Here is a 20,815-nt window from a genome sequence, read left to right as displayed (position 1 = left end):
CCAAATCCAACAGTCCTCCCCTGATTTAGTATCTCCAATGATAATGCTTTGGTTAAACTCAAGGAGGTTCAACATACCTGCCTCTCATTTTCTGGTTTTAGGTAAAAGCAGTCAGTATCAGTTGTGGATAGAATCCATTCTTGTTTCATGGAGTCACAGAATGGTTTGGGTCGGAAAGGACCTGAAGAGCATCCAGTTCCAGCCCCCTGCCACGGGCAGGGACACCTTCCACTAGAGCAGGTCGCTCCAAGCCCCGTCCGGTCTGGCTTTGAACAGTGCCAGGGATGGGGAAGCCACAGCTTCTCTGGGCACCCTGTGCCAGCGCCTCAGCACCCTCACAGGGAAGAGCTTCTGCCTTAGATCTAACCTGAACTTGCCCTGTTTCAGTTTGAGCCCATCACCCCTTGTCCTGTTGCTGCAGTCCCTGATTAAGAGCCCCTCTCCAGCATCCTTGTAGGCCCCTTGTAGTCTCTAGTGATAGTTATAATTTTAAGTTTGCAAACATCAGTATGCAGGAGAAGGGAGAAGCTGACTATCCAGAAGTGGCCATTGCAGCCTGCTTCCTGAAATGCCCTAGGTAAAGCTTCATGGCTTTCCCAAGGATTTCCAAAGTTATTTGGTACCTTTTACCAGCTGTACCTGCTGTAGGAGCAGTGGTACTGATTATCAGGAAGCTTGACAATTCTGTACACATCAGAATTGCATAAATGCTCCCACAGTGCACAAAACTTCCCTGTGCTACAGCTCAGAAACTGGATTTTTGAGCATGCTGTTTGAAAGGTCTTTCAGAACAGTAGCAGCAGTCATGATTCTGGACTTGCATGTGCTTCTCTGAAGCATCCAGAAGGTTACTAATGCATATTCTCCTCTAGCAGAAATGAGACATGTGACAGTTTAAGTTGTCATCAAGTATGGAGGATCTTGGATTGGTATTGACTTGTTCTGTTTTATAGACGAGATGTTCCATTGGATGCCATTGTAGTTGATAGCCTAAACTTAATCTTGGACAGCTTGTACCAAGATGTTACAGCGCTATGCTTTAACTTAGTTCTCCTTGATATTTATTGCAGTCCCTGTATTTATTTATGGAAAGAAGCCACAATTGTCCTTCCCTTCCCCTGTACTTTTGGGAAAACGAACCATACCCATTTAGTTTTCACCTGTAAAAGGTGCTCTGTCCCGTGACAATTCTGCTGTATCCTGTCAAACCTGTGTATCCCGTCAGGTTTGAATACGCTTCCTCAAGCATGTGTAGGATTGGACGGTGCCCTGCAGTTCATACTGATATGAGGGGTTTGCCCTTAGCTGGGTGTAGGACCTTGCACTTGCCCTTGTTGAACCTCATGAGGTTCACATGTGCCCATCTCTCAAGTTTGTCCAGGTCCCTCTGGATCCCATCCCTTCCCTTGGGTGCATCAACTGTACCGCTCAGCTTGGTGTCACCTGCAAACTTGCTGAGGGTGCACTTGATCCTGCTGTCTGTGCAGTGATTGCTGAAGACATGAAAGAGTCATGGGTTCTCTCTTTCCAAGGCAGAGGCTGGAGTATGGTAATACTTAGAAATATGTTTCTGGATTGTCTGTTACCAAGCTTTTAAAAATTGTCCTGTGTTGTCTCTTGTGCAGCTACTGTGTTTATGCACAAGAAGACAAATTAAGGCTGTCCAGGTTTTAGTACAGTATTGTTACATGAAATCTGTATACATGTAAACTGCTGATCTGAAAAGCTCTGGTTACCGTCTGCCAGAGGGGAAGAGAGAGTGAAGGGGAACTTGTGCTTCTGAGCCTCTGCTTTGCAGGTACAGCAATACCCTCCGTGAGGCTATGTGTAAGTAACTCATCTCAAGTGTTCTGGATAAAAAGTACGTGTTGTCAAGCACTTCTCTCAGGTGAACTTCAGAATCCTGAATTTCTCAGGTACTGGCTCTCAGCTCAGTGTGGTAATAGTTCAGATGCCTGCCTGTGGGTGTGACCACAGCTCTGTGTGGGTGTTATTTAGAAGTCCAGTCAGTGATGTCTTCATGTATCTAACTTGCATTTTAGTATTACTATTAACCAGCTTAACATGGAGTTAAGAATAGGTGTTGAGAACATAAGCAGCTGTTAATGTATTTGGACATACAACATGTTTCCTCCCAATTCTGTCTTGGTTAAGCGGTGTCTTGTGTGTATTTTACACATCTGCCATGGTAGTGCATTGTACTACATTGTAGTGCATTGATAAACCCCAAAATACGGGACTTGTGCTCTGGCTTCTTGCGTCTCTCTGCTACCTCAGGCCCTCACTAGCGCTCTCTCCTGTCTCTTTTTCCATCTGTGGGTATTGTGGTTTCATAGCAAATGGGGACTTGAACTCAGTAGACATAATGTACTACAAAATATAAAGGATTAAATACATGAAGATAAATCTGCAGAGGGTCCTGTTGTTTGACTTGAGTGTCCAGGATATTGAAACCTAATGTTGAGCCAAACCCTTCAGTTTCTGTGTTCAGCTTTTTAATGACTTTTCGTTTTTGGAGTTTTCAGCTGTAACTTAATTTCAGGAACACTGAGCAGATTTTTCTTACGTGTTTCAGGAATTTCGTGGTGTTGGAACATTTAATTTTACCCTCAGTGCTGTAAAGTGTTTGGTAACTTATTTCTACAAAATAGATTCTTAATATAGAAGAAAATGCGAATTTATGGAACATGAAATAACTGTGGAATAGCTAAACTTGCTTTTTGTCTAATAGTGATATTTTCAGTCACTTATTTACTAAACTTTGATTCTTCTGGGAATTAGTGTTCTTGCTACTTACTGTAACTGTTTCAATCAATTCCAGTAAAGGCTGTGATTAAGCAGTGATGTGTCAGGCTTCGGTTTCCCTTTGGACCTTTTAAGCATGTGAATAGCCCCACTGACTCTGTGGTGGTGGGCCTGAGGTCTGTGTTACTGTGCGCTTCCTAACTTGAGACTCTTCATTTTGATGTTTATAGTTGGTGTATGAATTCTTCCTGAGGTTTTTGGAGAGCCCGGATTTTCAGCCTAGCATTGCAAAGCGGTATATTGACCAGAAGTTTGTACAGCAGGTAAGCACAGAGTTTTCTCACCCCTGGAGTTAAAGATCACCTCTCCAGCTTAACTTACCAGATGGACTGTACAGACAAGGAGAATATTAGAATCGTACAATCATAGAATGGTTTGGGTTGGGAAGGACTTTAAGAGCATCCAGTTCCAACCCCTGCCATGGGCAGGGATGCCTCACACAAGACTGTGTCTCCCGAGGCCTTGTCCGACCTGGCCTTGAACAGTGCTAGGGATGGGGCAGCCACAACTTCTCTGGGCACCCTGTACCAGCGCCTCAGCACCTTCACAGGGAAGAACTTCTGCCTTAGATCTGACCTGAACTTGCCCTGGTTCCGTATGAACCCATCACCCCTTGTTCTGTTGCTGCAGTCCCTGATGAAGAGTCCCTCTCCAGCATCCTTGTAGCCCCCTTCAGACTCTGGAAGCTGCTCTGAGGTCTCCACGCAGCTTCTCTTCCCCAGGCTGAACAGCCGCAATATTCTCAGCCTGTCTCCATATGGGAGGTGTTGCAGCCCCTGAGCATCCTCATGGCCTCCTCTGGACTTGCTGCAGCAGCTCTGTGTCCTTATGACATGTCCTTAAGAAAGTGGAACTTTCACATTGACACAGGGTTAAATTTTAGTTATTCCAGCAGCGGTTTCTGCCAAGCACCACATAAACAGCACATCGTACCACACAGACGAGATCTAATTACTGGCTTCAGAAACACTTTGTCTTCAACTATCAACCTTAGTGCTTTGCAATGGAAGGTAGTTGTAATTTGTAGACACAGGTTGTGTTCTTAATGATTTGTAACTTGCAGTCAAATCATCAATGTGCTAATTGAATTTTTGTAGTGCTTTTATGTTTGTTTTGTCATAGATTTATCATGGGAAAACTTCATGTACTTATTGGACATGAAATGTGTTCCAACATCTGCTAACTTGTGATTAGATGGTGTCATTCTCTTTAATATTGTGTGTTAACTAGAGAAGGAGAAGCAAGGAAGAAAGTACACAGGAAAATCATGCTTTACCTTGCAAAGTCATTACAAGCTAGAGAGTGAAGTGAGATTTCATATTAAATACAACTTCTCAGGGAATTGGGCTGTAGAATACCATAACGACTTTTGTCCAGGGTTACTCAGTGGGGATTTTCTTTTACCATGTCAAAATACTTGTTTGTTAAGGAAAAGCTCAGTACCTCCAGTGAGTGCTGGCAGGCCAGCATAGCAATGAAGAGTAAAAACATAGATGGGCGCTTTCCCTCCCCTCCTTCAGTGGCTGCATTTAATTTCCACTTGTTTGGTCTTACTGTTTTTGGTTAGAAGTGTTACCTTCTTCTCTATTTTGTTCAACTTCCCCACAAAAACTTAGGCCTGAAGCTGCTGAACTTCTGGCTGTGCGTGTCCAATATTGACGTGTTGCTCTTAAAAGCCCCATTGCAGTGTTTCAATTCCTGACCTTTCACTTGATCTTTCTGTATAGTACAAGACAGACAATGCAGTGAACTGAGATATCTATCTATCTATAGATATATGGGGGGGGGGGGGGAGAAGTGCAGTAGTGACCTTGAGAAATTCCTTCTAAATATAAAAATGAGCCTGAACGAAGTTCCTGAACAGCTGTTCCCAGTCCCTCCTGCTGCTTGCTGTAGGCATACCTGAGCCCCCAGACCCACACTGAGCAGAGGCTGAGGACTGCTTGAGATAGTGCAGGTAGTGTTTCTGAACATGCTCTTACTTGGATCCACAGGGGAAATGAAATCACTACAGTAATGGTCTGTAGTGGGATGGGAATATCTTTTGATGTCTTCGAGTGGGTATGGTCATTCCTTGGCAGACTTTCTACAAGAAAACAACGGGTGGGAGATCTTCTTAGCTGCTTGTGGCATTAGAATTGGTTAATAGTTATGGATCTTATGCTTCTTTTATGACCCCCTCCATATTAAATTATTAATTGTTACATTTCTCTTACGGGAATGGTTTTGCTTAACCTTCAAGACAAGTAGTGTTTTGAGATGAGCAGTACCACAGACTTGGTTCACTTAAGTGTAAACCACTTACCCTAAAGTCTGATAATCTCATTCTTAATTTTCCTTTTGATAGTGTAATAGTTGTTGGAATTGCTTTGTCTGTTGTATACCGGCTTCTGAAGGGAATGAAGCTGGTGGTTTCTTTCTTTTTTAATGAGCAGCTTTATTAAAAATCTACTTTTGAAGATACAATACTGACCTAAAAACGATTTTAGGTTAAACTAATTCTTCTAATGCCAACTTGCAAATGAAAGTTAATACTTGAATTGGTTCTAACATAACAAAATTGAAGTCCTTCAGAAGTAATAAATCTCAGTTTCATATTTCAAGTTGTTGGAGCTCTTTGATAGTGAAGACCCACGAGAACGTGATTTCCTAAAGACAGTTCTTCATCGAATCTACGGGAAATTCCTCGGTTTGAGAGCATTCATCAGGAAACAGATCAACAACATTTTCCTCAGGTATGCTCTGCGTGTGTGTGACCAGGTTGAGGAATATTGTATCTTGCCTTTATGGTTTCTTTGGGATCTCTGATCCTCTGTTTTGATGTCTCTTTTTGTAACAGGTTTATATACGAAACAGAGCATTTCAATGGTGTTGCTGAACTCCTTGAGATATTAGGAAGGTAAGTTTGATCTGACAAATACAAACCGTTGTGGGTGTTTGCTTCTGCTTTCTTGTTTTGGGAATGGAGGGGAAGAGGAATACTACAGTAATGAGCAGTGAAGTGCAGTCACTGGTCTGATACTGCATCTGGGTTACCATGTGAATATCAAATGAAGGTATAGAGTGCAAGTTACTCTGGTTTGGTGCAAGTTTTACAGATGACTGTAAGGCTCCTTGTTTGTCAGGAATATCTACTCTTCCTTGTCTTCTATATAGAATGAGAGAATAGTTAGGGTTGGAAAGGACCTTAACATCATCCAGTTCCAACTCCCCTTGTTTCTGGATTCCAAAAATGAATGTTAACTTTTGTCCTCATGCTGAGTGAAATGCTTTAATCTTCAGCAGGCTGGTTTTCTTTAAATTCTCTTCAGGAAAGCCTTATAAGTGCTGGGGGTGGGGGGTTGAGTTATCTTCTTTTGACATTATTTCACTAATACAAATCTTTAACTTTGAAGGTTTTTATGGTAATATTTTACTGTGTTTCCAGAACTGGTACACACATTTTACAGTAGAAAACTTTATTACTGGTCTAACTGAAAATCCAGCCATTGTGAAACAAATCCAACCAAAACCCAACCAGTTTGTTGTGGAACAAATTGTCATGAAAAGCAAATGACAGGAATGCCCTTGTTTTCTCGGATTTATCTCAGATGTAGGGGGAAGAGAAACCCCAACCTCTTCCTGAAGAATTTTTGCTCAGCTCTTAGAAAGGAGATTACTGAATCAGTGAGAACTTTTGAATGTTGTTTTTGGAGGGGAGGGCTGTTCAATAGCCTCAAACTGCACTGTTAAAATAGTTCCAAACCATATGCCACAGCGTCTCTTTCTCTGCAAGTGGTTTGTGGTTGTGGGTGGAATGGATCAGCTTCCTCATGCATCTGTCTCAGCATTACAGTTAAGACAGCAAGGCTTACTGTGGATGGTTTTACTTAGTCAAGGTCCCAATCAAAATGCTTCAGCTCATCTAACGTGCATTATTTGACTGCTGCTGTGGTTCTTGGGTATTCCTACTAAAAGTCTAAACTCCCATGATACCAACACTTTAAAGGTTATGCATATGTAGAGCTGTTTTATGGCTTCAAAATAACTGGGTTTAGAAATGGAATCAGAAATGGGGCATCTCTTGAATTGACATAAATTCTTGACTTGCTGGGAAAAATAGGTTTTTATGAAAAATAAACCCTGCTTATTCCTGTTTTCAGTATTATCAATGGCTTTGCACTGCCACTGAAAGCAGAACACAAACAGTTCCTTATGAAAGTTCTGATTCCCATGCATACTGCAAAGGGATTAGCTTTGTTCCATGCACAGGTAAGCTTTTGCCTATTATTATGAGCTGGGGGGGGGGGGGAGTTTTGTATTTGCATTTGAAATTAAGGAAATCTGAATGTGGTGTTCTGTCAATACCCCAAAATATCTGCAAATTTGGTCACTCTTAAAAATAATCTTACAGATCTTATGTCTAAATGTTACTTTTGAGATAATATTTATCACGTATTAAGAGTGAAAGAATGTAACGGTGAGTCAAAGTCACGTCAACTGAAGTGAGAAGCTTTTTTGCTGGCTTGTCTCGTCACACTTTAAGCTTCATTTAATCTCAGGACCTTGTGCTGTTATCAATTCCTTTATGTAACCTGAATGCTGTGCATAAAGGAACCTCGAGGATGGCCAGGTATGTACTTAAGAAGTGCTTTTGTATTCCTAAAGCCATACCAGTGACAGGGAGGGGAGGAGAATGTTGGATATAAATGGCAGAGATGGCTAATAGCTCTCTGGATCAATCCAGCTAGGAATTATGTAGGTCCTGACACACTGTCAGAATGCTGCAGTTCATTTGCCCCATTCTTATACTTGCACAGAGATTCAGCTTTTTATTTGAGGAATAACCTGTGTCCTTTCCAGACGTATGGCACTTGAGTATTGAATCCATTTGATGCAGACTTGCAGTTCTGCTGTGGCTAATTAAAAACTTGCTTTGTTAACTTAACTCACTAATACAGCTCCTTATAGGCCAATGATATAAGGAAATGAGTTCCTAATTAAAGCAAGTCATTATGACTGTAGAGTTACAAACAGGATTGAGTCAGAGCTCAAGTTAATTCCTGATTCTCCTATAAAGTTTTAAGTTAATTAAATCACTTGTCTTTGTGGCTTATTGCTGTGCAGTAGGCTGCTCCATTGAATGAATCAGTGTTAAGGAAGGGACCAGTGGCTTGCCAAAGGCCCTCTCACTGGCAGATCGGCGCAGCAAGCCGGCCTCTTTGCTGTGGCGTGTTTAACATCACGTTACGTTCATCGCTACCTGAAAGAGTCCTGTTAATTCAGCTGTACCGAATGTACCCAAAGTAGCATTTGGTTTGCTGACCAGGCTATGCCCCTCTGCTGTCGTACCGCAATATTGCCCCGTGCAGTTTCAGCACTGAGTGTTTTCTGGGTTTGTATTATCCTGGAGGTGGAGACCAGCATCACATCAGCTTTGCGGGCAGGGGTGGTCTGATTGCTTTGTACAGTACAGGTTTAGCCTATTCTCAAAAGTTAAAGCCTTAAAGCTGAATTAAGTTTGAGTCTTTGTGTCTGTGAACAATAGAGCATTACTGCACAATACATGGAGTGGGATTTTATGAGATTAAAGTGTGACATTTATTATTTGTTGAAGCTACACGTATGCATCCTTAGCCTAAGGGTAACAGAAGTAAATTAGACCTGCTGTAATTATAGAATTGTAATTACAGAATTGCAATTATCAGCTTTGGGATGACAGAGGAAAAAAAGAGAGAGGTGACGCTTGAATTCAAGCATCCTAAGTATAGCAATGTCAGTGTAGGTAGTACATGTCCATAACCTTTGTCTTTGCTTCATACTGTGAGATGAAAAAGATTGTGACTTCTTAAACTCGGTCTTAATGGAATCTGGCATTGTAACTACTTCAGTGACAGGGTCCGTGTACAGTTTGTGTAATGGGCAGAGGTATGGTTGGTTAGTTACTTGACTATGTGCTGAGTAACTAAACAAGAATTGGATAACCCAGTATCACACTTTGGCCTAAGAAGACTTTCCTGGACAGGACTCACCAGAGGCTGGGAGAGGGTGCTGGGAACTTGATGACATTTTGCTTCCCCTCCTTCAGACACTCTTCATGAGTGTTTGCTGCTGACCATTGCTCAGGATAGGCTGTTTGGCTGCCTCATCTCTTGTGGCCGTGCAACACCTTCCAGTGCTATTGCCTGTAATCTCACTGCCAGCTGTTGTGTGCTGGATGTGTCTAGACATCGAGCAATGTGTGTTCAGTCAGACCCGTTATAAAACTTCCTTTTTTTGACTGAAAATACCACCTTTTTTTAATCTTGGTATAGATGTTTGAAATTTCAGTTTTGCAATGTTAATACAGGAAATGTATCTTACTATAGATATTTAACATAATACATTGAGAGAAAGTCTGTCTGGATACTGGATTTGAGTTGGGGAAATGTCTGTCAAGCTTCAAAGTGATTCTCTTCCAGGATGGGGGGAGGGAGGGGAAAAAAAAAGGAAGGGTTTTGGTATGCAGAAAGCTTTAGTAAGATAGAGCAGGCCTGTATATCTTGCTGCTTTAATTGCTGTTCTGTTTAGTTTGGAAGAACTCAAACTGACTGTGTGGTGGGGTTTGGGTTGGGTCCCCCTTTGCCCCGATCTTAAGTGCTTCCATTATAAGCTGTGATATTTAGTTATGCTGCAGTGTCTAAACAGTGTTTGTTTAAACTAACTACTCATCTGCCTTCCATTCCAGCTCGCCTATTGTGTTGTACAGTTCCTGGAAAAAGATACAACTTTAACAGAGCCTGTAAGTGTGCTATTGAGTTGGATGGGTTTCTATTTTTACTTTCACCTAAATATTGCAGTGTCAGTTGCTGCAGTTGCAGAGCAATGCTGTCTGTGCCGCCTTCGTGAGCCAGAGCCGTTTGGGGGGGGGGGGTGTTTTTACTCTAGAACAGGGTTTGAAAGGGCAGTTACCTCTCAACCTGTGACCAAGATAAGGCACAAATGTAACTCGACATTCAAACCACTGCTATCATGCAGATCACCTTGTATGAGAAAGCCTGTAACAACTGTCTTCCCTCCTGGTAACAACTAGAATCCCAGTATTCTTGGTGCTGGTGGCTTGTGCGCAGCCACTGCGTGAAGCTGAAATATTTTAGGGAATAAACAATCCCAAAATAAAAGTTGGAAAGAAAAACAGCACTTCATTTAGGCAGGAAGGACTCTGATTTCTGAATGTTCCTGTGCTGTCCCTTCAGTTCCCGGGGTGCCTCTCAGCAGCTGTACAGGTGCTTCAGGCTCTTGCCAGGCTGAATCTCTGTGATCCACACTGACAGCTCAGCTCAAAGGGGTTTGCAGCACTTCTTTGTGCTGGGGCTTTGGCAATGCCTGCAAAGAAGAGCACAAGCTCGGGGCAGTGCAGCAGCTCTGGGGACAAGGGCTGATGTCAGACCAGCCACAATAGAAACTGGATTTAGTTGGGCACTTGGAAACCTTTCCATCTGGGGGTATGCTGATGTTTAAATCCTTTGGTAAGTTGATATTTAAATCCCTTTTTGTAACAGGAAAATGAAAAGCTTATGCTTTTCAGCATAAGAAAAAGAAGATGAACAGCTCGGTGGGAACAGTGTGGATCTTCACTGGCATTGCAGTGAAAGCTTGTTTTCTGCACATCCATTAACCATAGAATGGTTTGGGTTGGAAAGGACCTTAAGGGTCATCCAGTTCCAACCCCTGCCACGGTCAGGGACACCTTCCACTAGAGCAGGTTGCTCCAAGCCCTTGTGTCCAGCCTGGCCTTGAACACTGGCAGGGATGGGGCAGCCTCAGCACCCTCACAGGGAAGAGCTTCTGCCTTAGATGTAATCTAAATCCACCCTCTTTCAGTTTAAAGTGGCTTCCCCTTTTCCTATCCCTGCGTGTATTAAGTATTGGTGTTCCTCATCAGAAAAGTTGCTCTGTAGGTGGTGGAAGGTGGCTGACCTGGCTGTAAATGTGCCTTGTCTCCTTGAAGCACTTTCTTTCCCTCTGCACTGCAGTGTTGCCAGCTACAGTGGTCAATAAGCTTCATTTGTTGGATAGGGCAAGGAGAAGGGAACTGTGTGAGCCTTATTCCTTAAGCCAAGTGATCAAACCACCCAGGCATCTTGACAGCTGACATGTGAGCAGAAAATGGGCAGTATTACATGGAGACCTGTGAAATTGAATTAAATGATCCGAATGCACAGAGCTGTGGTGCAGGATCCAAGCCCATTTGACAGTGAAGAAGGCAGTGCTTTTGAAACAGGAGTGCCATGGTGCAAATCTGAGGCTGGATGATACAGATGGTTATGGCTGCCTCTTGATCAGTAAAGATAAATTCAGAGCAGGGAAGGTTAACTCACTGCAGAGTCGCTGCCTGTGCTTGCTTTGGCCATTACTCTGAGCAGAACTGACGCTTTATAAAGGAATAGAAGTTGGTCAGATAAGAAAGCAAAGCTCAGACTTTCTGCAGTGCTTGAAAAGGCAATGTTACATCTTGGGGCAGCTGATGAGAGAGCATCTGGAAGTTTTTCTTTGACTTTAGGTCAAGGGATATTTTAAGGAGCCCATCAGAGGCTGCCTTCACAAGTACCTTCCTGTTATTTTTCTGGCATGGATTGTCACTCTGGGTCAATTTAGAGGACATTCGGTGCACGCTCTTGTAGCTATGGGAGGCTGCCTTAGGTCAATCCTGATGTTTGCAGAGAAGCAAGCTCCCTTTCTTTGACAGGAAGAGTTACCTAACCCTGCTCAGTGCAATGGCCTTTACATTGAAGGAATCGGGCTAACCACGTGGTTCTTGTACATCAGGTTTCTAGGCAGTGCCTACTGGTGTAAGTCACTTTGTGAGCTCAGGAAAGAACATTAAACTTAGGAGTTCTGCATAGTATGAGCAGCAAGATCTCAGCTCCACATTCATGTTGAATGTTCCTTTGAATACAATCTTTGAACGTAAATGAGCATATATAAGCCTTTAACATATAGCATAGTCAAGCTGGAAGCTGATGCCCTCTCTCAGGAGCAAGGAGTTACGTATCTTGTTGAGGTCTGCCCTCTTATACTCTGATCACATTATTGAGAGTATGAGTCTCTGTAGCAAAGTATATTCAGCACTCTTACAATAACAAGTGCTGGAGACTGGACTCTTCCAGTGGGCTCAGCTTTATGCTTTCAAGAGCGGTAAATTCATGTTCCAATTGGGGTGTTTGGTGGCTTCTCACAGCTTTGCTTTGGTAAATGTGCTTGTCTGAAGTTTTTTGGCTTGCTTCATTTATAGAAGTGAAGGAGTGAAGGCTTGCCCCATCAGGTGATGGCAGTGAAATGGGGGAGCTTCACATTTCTCCTCCCCTTCACAGACAAAGGCAAAGCTGTCACCCTTGGGGCTGATTGCTCCTGCTTCAGGCACTGGTGTTGGCATTGCAGCTGCCTGCACCATTCAGCCAGCTGGGTAGAACTGCCTGATCCAGGCTCATCTCTGGAAAGCCACCTTGGCAGTACCCCGAGTTGTGAATAGAACAGCTGGGAGCTGGGGAAAAACATCAACATGGCAAAAAACAGCACCCTCACATGGAAGAGCTTCTGCCTTATCTCTAACCTGAACTTGCCCTGTTTCAGTTTGAACCCATCACCCCTTGTCCTGTCGCTGCGGTCCCTGATGAAGAGTCCCTCTCCAGCATCCCTATAGGCCCCCTTCAGACACTGGAAGCTGCTCTGAGGTCTCCACGCAGCTTCTCTTCTCCAGGCTGAAGGGCCCCAGTGTTCTCAGCCCGTCTGCATACAGGAGGTGCTGCAGCGTTCTAATAGTTGAAGTTTTCTGGCTGGGTGCGATCACTTGGGTGTTGTATCACAGAAAGAGATGTCCTTGCCTCCGATGAACACTTCTGAGGCTCTGAGAATGTTTCTGCTTCCGAAGCATACAGTTACAGTGCTATTTTTAGCCAGCATTAATTTTGTCATTCAGATACCACGTCAGATGTTTGTTTCTAGGAGACAGGCCCCCAGCCTCTGTTTGTTGTGCTCCCCCCGCTCTTCTTGGGGCTGTACTTTCTAATTCAGCATCCCAAAGGTTTTCTTCCCGTCTTGTGTAAGATAGTTTCCAGCGTAGATACTGAAATCTGTTTTCCCTGCAAGTTCACCTCTTGTGAGTTTTCAGTCCTTCCTATTTCCCATTCCGGAAGAGCAGAGGAAGTGATGGAGACCAATGGCTCCCCTGCAGTGCAGTCACCATATACCGCTTGTGCTCAGGCTTCAAGCCTTGATGCCAAGACAGGGGTTCCCCAAAGCATAGACAAGTAAAGGCAAAAGATACTATGGGAAATCTAGCTACAGGAGAGTTAAATTCATGGTTTTCTTTAATCCAGTGTTACCAGGATCCTGTCAATATGTGTAGAATCATAGAATGGTTTGGGTTGGAAAGGACTTTAAAGGTCACCCAGTTCCAACTCCTTGCCACAGGCACTCTAGACCACGTTACCCAAGGCTCTGTCCAACCTGGCCTTGAACACTGCCAGGGATGGGGCAGCCACAGGTTCTCTGGACACCCTCTGCCAGCGCCTCAGCACCCTCACAGGGAAGAGCTTCTGCTTTAGATCTAACCTGAACTTGCCCTGTTTCAGTTTGAACCCATCACCCCTTGTCCTATCGCTGCAGTCCCTGATGAAGAGTCCCTCTCCAGCACCCTTGTAGCCCCCTTCAGACACTGGAAGCTGCTCTGAGGCCTCCACGCAGCTTCTCTTCTCCAGGCTGAACGGCCCCAGTGTTCTCAGCCTGTCTCCATATGGGAGGTGCTGCAGCCTAAGGGCATGGAGTGTGACCAGATAATCAAGGACCTGTGAAGCGATCAGGGTCTGAATTACCCTGATAACCTACACCTGATGAATATGAAATGAGACAGCACAGTATTTGTTTCCAGTGGAGCTACATTTACCTGTATTCAGTTTTCATTCAACCTCTGGGTAAAGAAAAGAGGAAAACCAAACTCTTTTGGGGTGATGTTTTTTTTCTGTTTTGTTTAAATCTTCGCCAGTATGTGATATAAACTTGTTCTGCTTTAACTTGTCTGTGTTTTTAATGTAGGTCATCAGAGGACTGCTCAAATTTTGGCCAAAAACGTGCAGTCAGAAAGAGGTTGGTTTTGTCTCGTTTCTGGTGGTGTGGTGCCTGCTGTGTTGTGCAGGGCAGCGGGGCAGGGGCAGGTACCTCTGCCCTGCTTCCCAGGGGGACCCTGCAGCAGTCTTGCACTTCCTGGAGCTTCTTGAGATGCTGTCATGTTAACTCGGTGCAGGCTTTTTGTATGTCTGCTCTTAGTGTGGCGTTACCACATTAAACCATATTATTGGTTGTACTCTAATAAAGATACCCTATGGGGAAAGTATTTTGATGTGAGAAGTCTCTTACTAGGTAAAGAGCAGGTTGGAGATAGTCACTTGCAATGTGACACTGATGCAGGACTTGAGATAGCAGGTGTCCAGTGAAGAATGCATGTTCTTTTTCCATAGTACAAACACAGCTTTTAGTGCTGTTGGGAAATTCTTCTTTTCTGTTTTCTTCTATGTAGTCAAGATGAGCTTGAAGATCAGGAGTTTGATTGATGCCACCAGATCCCACCCCCCAACAGCTCTTTAAGAGCAGGGTCCCTTAATGCCATTGTCCCTCGTCATGTGAGGGTTCATAAAGTCTCCTGTGGCACCCACCCTAGTGCTGGTTGTAATTTAAACCTGGAATGAACTATTTCTCACTTCCTAAGCCCATTTGGAGAGCTCTGGTGACAGAAATCCCTGCAGCCAGGCTTGAAGACATCAAATGCTGCCCGTGGCTGTCTGACACACACGGTTGCAGCATTCTTGGCAGGATTCCTGAGCTGATGTATGAGCTGTTTGGCTTGGTTCTGTTGACAGAGGTGGTATAAAACACTCTCATGCTTTTTGATGTCTTTCTTTTATACCAACAGGTCATGTTTTTAGGTGAAATTGAAGAAATCTTAGATGTAATAGAACCGACACAGTTCAAAAAGATAGAAGAGCCTTTATTTAAGCAAATATCCAAGTGTGTGTCAAGTTCCCATTTTCAGGTAAAAAAGACTATTAAAAGCAAAAGAAGAACTTGCAGTAACTCACCTTTTGTGGCTGCTGACCCCTAAACTTTGTGTTTCAGGTTGCGGAAAGAGCTTTGTACTTCTGGAATAACGAATATATCCTCAGCCTGATCGAGGAGAACATTGATAAAATCCTACCCATTATGTTTGGCAGTTTGTACAAGATTTCCAAAGAACATTGGAATCCGTACGTAATGTTTAAGTCCAGCTATGGTACCATAAATCGGTTGGCTGCTGGGTCAGGTTTAGCTGAGAAGCTTGTAAATAGGACTTTGTTTTGACTTAAATCAGGTGAGCTCACCGAGATGATGGGTGCTAAATGATTTTGGCAATAGCATGTCTTCGCTCTTCTGCAATGTTATGATGGAGACCTGGAATTTACTGGGAAAGTACGAGGAAATGGGATGCTGCTCTTCATCCTGTCATCACATTTAGTCTTACACCTTAATGAAAAATGCAAATTACTATTACTATTACTTAGACCAGTATCATCTCCAGAGGATGCTTCTGCTGTATTTATACTTTGCTGTCCTTTCCTACTTCAGCTCAACAAACTCCTGTCAGCGTCTCCATAAGAAGTTATTGCTGGCCAGTGGGATAAGCAGGGGGCAGGATACACTCAGAGAAGAGCAATGCCTACCACTATGAAGGGTGCTAGTGAGAAAGGAGTGACTGCTTCACCTTACATTTAATGGCAGAAGTTAAATACTAGTAATTGTATATCACGTTTGAAAGTAAGCAGTAATCCCACTGAAATACTAAAGAGCAAGTTTGCTCCTGTCCAGCATCCTGCATTGAGCTGCAAGTCCATTTGCAGGAGGTAAAGCTCGTACAAAGGTCATCTGAACCCATAAAGCTCATACGAAGCTCAAAAGCCAGGGTAGGCAGGTAGTCCTGGAACTCCAGAGTGAATCTGGTGCCCTGCTTTAAGCCCTTGGAGGCTCTGAAGTCATTCTGGATCTGTGCAGGTGATGTGTGTAGCTGCACATGTATCAGCCGGGCCTGAATATAAACGAGTTCTTGGAGCATTGATAATACTTGGGATCTCAACAAATGTGAAGGATGTCCCTCTTTTCCTGACTGCAGATGGAAGCTGCTCTGTATGAAGGAAGTGGGAGACCCAGGATCATTGTGTATGTTGAGGAAGTTTGGGGAAGAAAGTTTGGGGCTTAATCTGTTTTGGAGGGCAGAGAAACATGCTCCTATCTGTCTGTCTGATACAGCCTTAGCTACTGGCTCAAAACCACGCTTTTCCTCTGAGAAAGCCAACACCCTGAGTAAGTTTTGTCTTCAAACCATATGAAAGCCAGTGTTCAAAGCTGGGTGTGTGGCTGGGCTCAGTGCAGAGGTGTGCTCTGAATGAGGGTAAGGCCTCTGATGTGCAGCTGGGAGATTTCATAGTGCCACAGTGGACAGAGAGCATGGAAAAAGCAAACCTGGACCTCTGGCTGCTTCCTTAGGTGGTTCTTTCACTCATTTCTCAAGACTTCCCTGCTCCACAGCCTTGCACTCAATGCTGCTGAGTGCTGGTGAACTGCTGGCGAGGGAAAAGACGGGAAGACTCTCGTCTCTTTTCATCAGTGTTAAGCTTAATGCTGGGCGCCTTCTTCATTGCTATTTGATTGCTGGTTTTGCATCTCTGTGTAATTGAGTGAGTGTATAGGAGATAACCACCACCATAGTGGAGATAATTTACTGAAATACAACTGCTTTCACACGAGATTAATGCCCAAGGTGGAAACAGGGACAGCCATGCAGGACACAACCACTATTGCTCAAGCTGCTTAAGGAAAGGAAGGTCCTTTACTGGGAACTGGTATCCAATGGTCTCCATTTGGTTCCTGAACGGAGCCTGCATTAGCAGAGCTCCCCGCTCCCAGAAGCCCTTTCAGTGACTCTGTGAAAGCACGCGCCTGTGGTCCCTCTGCCCTGGCCTGGCACTGTGAGCCAGGAGGAGTTTGATTTTTCTGGACTCTCGTATTTCCTTACTCAAATCCTATCAAACAGTTGTCAAAACCCGGTTTAAATGTGAACGTAAGTGAATGGCTTCATAGTGCAGCCGCAGCACTGGTAATTACACCCTGTGCAATGACAAGAATTGGGATTTTAAGGTTAAACAGAGCGTGTTTACATGTGCAACTTGTTAATTTCCAGAGGAAGTGATGGTTGAGGATTTTGTGTCGCAAAGTCACTCATCTTTCAGTGGAATCTTCCGGAAACTGAGCACTTGTTCACCGAAGAGCATCTTGTGTCCTCACGGTCATGTTCCTTGTGTTGCAGAACCATTGTGGCACTGGTGTACAACGTGCTGAAAACCCTGATGGAAATGAATGGCAAGCTTTTCGATGAACTCACAAGCTCGTACAAGGCAGAAAGACAAAGGTATCGACCAGTGCTTCCAAACATGTGTTGATGAAAAGAAACAGAGCTTACGTGGTGTGCCTGGGGCAGTTCTGATGTGGAGCTGCCCACCAGTGGGAGGTTGCAGTAGGCAGGGCTCAGCTTATCCTGCACTGTGGCAGGGAGCCCACCCTCTCCTAAGGGGTCAAACCAGGCCTGGCTGTTAGGGGCTGCCTGGTGCTGGGTCTGCTGCTCTTGGTGGGGTTTGGCTGAGAACAGCTGAGCTGGAGAATACTTCATAGCTCAGATTTCTCCCTCACCCTGGTGACCTGCTGTTGGAGTAGGGAGGTGGGGTGCAGGGTGTCCTAGGCCAGCTGGGGCATCATGCTCTGTGTCCTGGCAGTAGCTGTGCTTCTCTCCCCCAAAGATGTGTAGTCCCTTCATTTCTTTGGATGTAAAGAACCTCCTTAGGCTTGCAGTCATCTGTGCAGAGCCACACTACAGCAGTTCGGTGGGTTTGCTGGAGCAAAGTTAGAGTTTTGCCACTAACAGATACAGTTCATGCACTCATTTTTTAACAGAGGAAACTGTAATTGCCACTAAAAATAGCTCTGGAGAAAACCAGGAGGAATTATGGGCCTACAGGGATGCTGGAGAGGGACTCTTCATCAGGGACTGTAGCGATAGGACAAGGGGTGATGGGTTCAAACTGAAAGAGGGCAAGTTCAGGTTAGATCTAAGGCAGAAGCTCTTTGCTGTGAGGGTGCTGAGGTGCTGGCACAGGGTGCCCAGAGAAGCTGCGGCTGCCCCATCCTTGCCAGTGTTCAAGGCCACGTTGGATAGAGCCTTAGTAGACATGGTCAAGGGTGAGGTTTGGAAGCGGATGGTGTTAAGGTCCTTTCCAACCCAAACCATTCTATGAGATGTGAATCTTGGGGTTTAAGTAGCTGTGTCTCCACATCGCACTTCAGACACATCTGAAACTGATCCCTTGCTCTTTGCAGAGAGAAAAAGAAAGAGTTGGAACGTGAAGAGCTTTGGAGAAAGCTGGAGGAGTTAAAGCTGAAGAAGGCGATGGCAGAGAAGCAGAACAGCTCCCACACCGTGCTCAACGCACACAGCACAAGTGCCAAGTAACAGAGCCGGGCGCCCCTGCTCGGCAGACACACACTTTTGTACCCTTTTGAGATACGTAAGGATTTGCAAGAGAAACCTCATCAGTATAACAGCAGCAGCCACTTTTATTTCCCTCTGGCAAACGTAAAGATCTGAGTTTCAATACAGCAGTTAAGTAAGTGATGTCGTACCACAGCATATTGTAAACCTGTCTGATTATCGGTATCCTGTCACCTCCAGCGTTTCCTAGGCCTGAATTAGCATCCTTTAATGAGTGAAATTCTTCCGGGAGTGGTGAGAATTATGACTTGAATTTCTGATTGTGTTGCACATAGGTGGTAGAGTTTGCTCTGTACACATTTTTCCTTGTTTTCTATGTGCTTTTCACATCGCTGCATACTTTGGTTAAGACAATAGGAAAGGCTTCTAGTTGTGCTGTATTTTCTCAAATAAAACCAAGGTACGTTACCAGTAACTCGAGATACTCGGTATGTGCCCCTGGCAGCGGCAGCAGGAGCTGAGATACAGCGCTGTCCTTGCAGTCCTGATGGGATTTGGATCCAGATTTATCTAATGCTCATGTTAGAATGAGGCAAGGTAAGGAGGGAAGGTCAACTACACCAGGTTCAGTGCTCTGTGTCTCTAAGCTCCCCATTCGTGAGTGCCTCCACCCTGGTTTTGCTGCCTCCTGGCCCTGGGCTACTTAGACATTTCCTCCTGCTACAGCTGAGGATGGAGCTTCCCCTAGAGCCCATCAATGATGCTCCTCATCAGCCCGAGGATGCCTGGCGGAGTGGTGCTCTGGGATGGGCTCTGCATTAGGTTTAACATCTCATGGACTGAAGAATGAGACCAAAATTGGGATTATTAATTCCGTCTTTAGTAAGGAGGGAGGGAAGGATGTCAATGAACAGTTCCTTGTGTTCTTTCAAGAAAATGCAGTCTGTTTCTGCCCAGTGGAAAGCTGACAATAGAAGTCTTGTCTGTTTACTTGATCAAGTATTTTTCACATCTTTTATCAGAGTACCATTCCAATCTCTTCAATTGCAGTTGTGTGGAAAACTTTTGTAATGAAAGACCTTTGGGGAATTGAGCAGCATTCAATAAAGTCTTTATGTTTGTATTTAGTGCTGTACATCATATCTTTGTGTTCATAAAGACCAGGAGAATTAGAAGGGCTTTTACAAAGCACCTTTTAACTACCCAAGTCTCTGAAGGATGTGTGGCAGGAGTGTTGGAGGGAGGTGAAGGCTGCTGGGTTTCAGGTTTGGTGAGTAGGGTGGCTTTGTTCTACTACAGTGAGTTGTTGCTCCTGTGTTTTGTCAGGGCACTGCCATGATTTGCTCTGGAAATCACCTGAAAGTAGTAGATTTTATGGAATCATAGCATCCCAGAGTGGTTTAGGGTTGGAAGGGGTCTTAAGGCTCATCCAGCCCCTTGCCATTGGCTGGGCCCCTTCTTTCCATCCTGGCCCATTCAACCTGGCCCTGAACACTGCCAGGGATGGGGCAGCCACAGCCTCTCTGGGCACCCTGTGCCAGCGCCTCAGCACCCTCACAGGGAAGAACTTCTTCCATAGAAGTCGAAAAGGAAAAAGGGGGATGCTTCTGGTATGCTTACTTCTACATTAATTCCTCTGTTAGCAGCGGATGGAAGCAGCAGACTGTGACCTGGTGTGCTCCTTTTCTTGCATCAAAGCCTTTGGGGCAAACATACCGTGGGGCACTGCTGCCCTGCAGCCTCCACACGTCTGAGCTGGGCATCCAGACTAATGAGGGACTTGTAAGGAAGCAGCAGCCCCCCCGCTAGCGTGGTGGGTGAGCACACGCTGCCTGGGTAGTGCTGGAGCACAGGCAAGTGCCAGGCTCCTGAAAGACTTCTTCACTTCCTCAACAAAGACTGGGGTTAAGAGGGAAGAGCAAATCCACCACTGCCCAGATGCCCAAGTATGGAGGTGCTCGAGTTTCCTTCAAGCTGGACCCATGAGGAACAGGTTTTTGTTCCTCACCTCATCCTTGTGCAGGATTGCTCCTGCCTGATCCAGCGGTGAAGCTGAAAGTGAGAGCGGGCGCTTCCAAAGAAGGTACACAGCAATGTGTTGGAAGTATGGTTTAATATTAAAGTCACTCAAAATCCAAACCACCGTGTCATAGAATTCCAGTGTATTTTGTTACAATGCACACTTTGGGGAGGGGAGGACAGACTCCTGTTGAGTGCTTTACCTTCCGCTGCTCCTGGTCCCAGCAGTAACTGAGGGGAGCACCTGTGGAACCCAGCTCCTGCAGCACCTGAATGCTCACCGGTGCTGAGCAGCATTCAAACACTACCCCTCTTCTGAAACCTCAGCCACTGGAGAGTTGATGTTCTCCCCATGGCTGAATTCTCTCCTGTCCCCCAGGTCCCCCGTAGCGCGAGGTACACTTGTTAAAGGACAAGAAAAGCGTGAGTTGGTTAGACCTGTCTGAGAGTGAAGCTCCTTTCTGA

General features: G+C 44.8%; 1 protein-coding gene across 1 annotated transcript in view; it reads left to right on the top strand.

Annotated features, from left to right (window-relative positions):
• The window catches only part of PPP2R5A (protein phosphatase 2 regulatory subunit B'alpha), a 45,218-nt gene extending 25,764 nt beyond the window's left edge, over nt 1–19,454 (top strand). The window contains exons 4-13 of the mRNA XM_057413603.1: nt 2,976–3,068; nt 5,410–5,540; nt 5,645–5,704; nt 6,948–7,056; nt 9,512–9,565; nt 13,858–13,908; nt 14,732–14,851; nt 14,935–15,062; nt 17,156–17,257; nt 18,220–19,454. Coding sequence (XP_057269586.1) covers nt 2,976–3,068; nt 5,410–5,540; nt 5,645–5,704; nt 6,948–7,056; nt 9,512–9,565; nt 13,858–13,908; nt 14,732–14,851; nt 14,935–15,062; nt 17,156–17,257; nt 18,220–18,352 — 981 coding nt within the window. The 3' untranslated portion in view covers nt 18,353–19,454. The remainder of the gene's footprint in view (nt 1–2,975; nt 3,069–5,409; nt 5,541–5,644; nt 5,705–6,947; nt 7,057–9,511; nt 9,566–13,857; nt 13,909–14,731; nt 14,852–14,934; nt 15,063–17,155; nt 17,258–18,219) is intronic.
• The last annotated feature ends 1,361 nt before the right edge of the window (nt 19,455–20,815 follow it).

Source organism: Pezoporus wallicus, unplaced genomic scaffold, assembly GCF_028554395.1.
Source record: "Pezoporus wallicus isolate ANWC-B61680 ecotype Strahan unplaced genomic scaffold, APGP_CSIRO_Pwel_v1 contig_11472, whole genome shotgun sequence".
NCBI lineage: Eukaryota > Metazoa > Chordata > Aves > Psittaciformes > Psittacidae > Pezoporus > Pezoporus wallicus.
The sequence above is the reverse complement of the archived record's forward strand: the minus strand, read 5'-3'. Positions and strand labels throughout refer to the sequence as shown.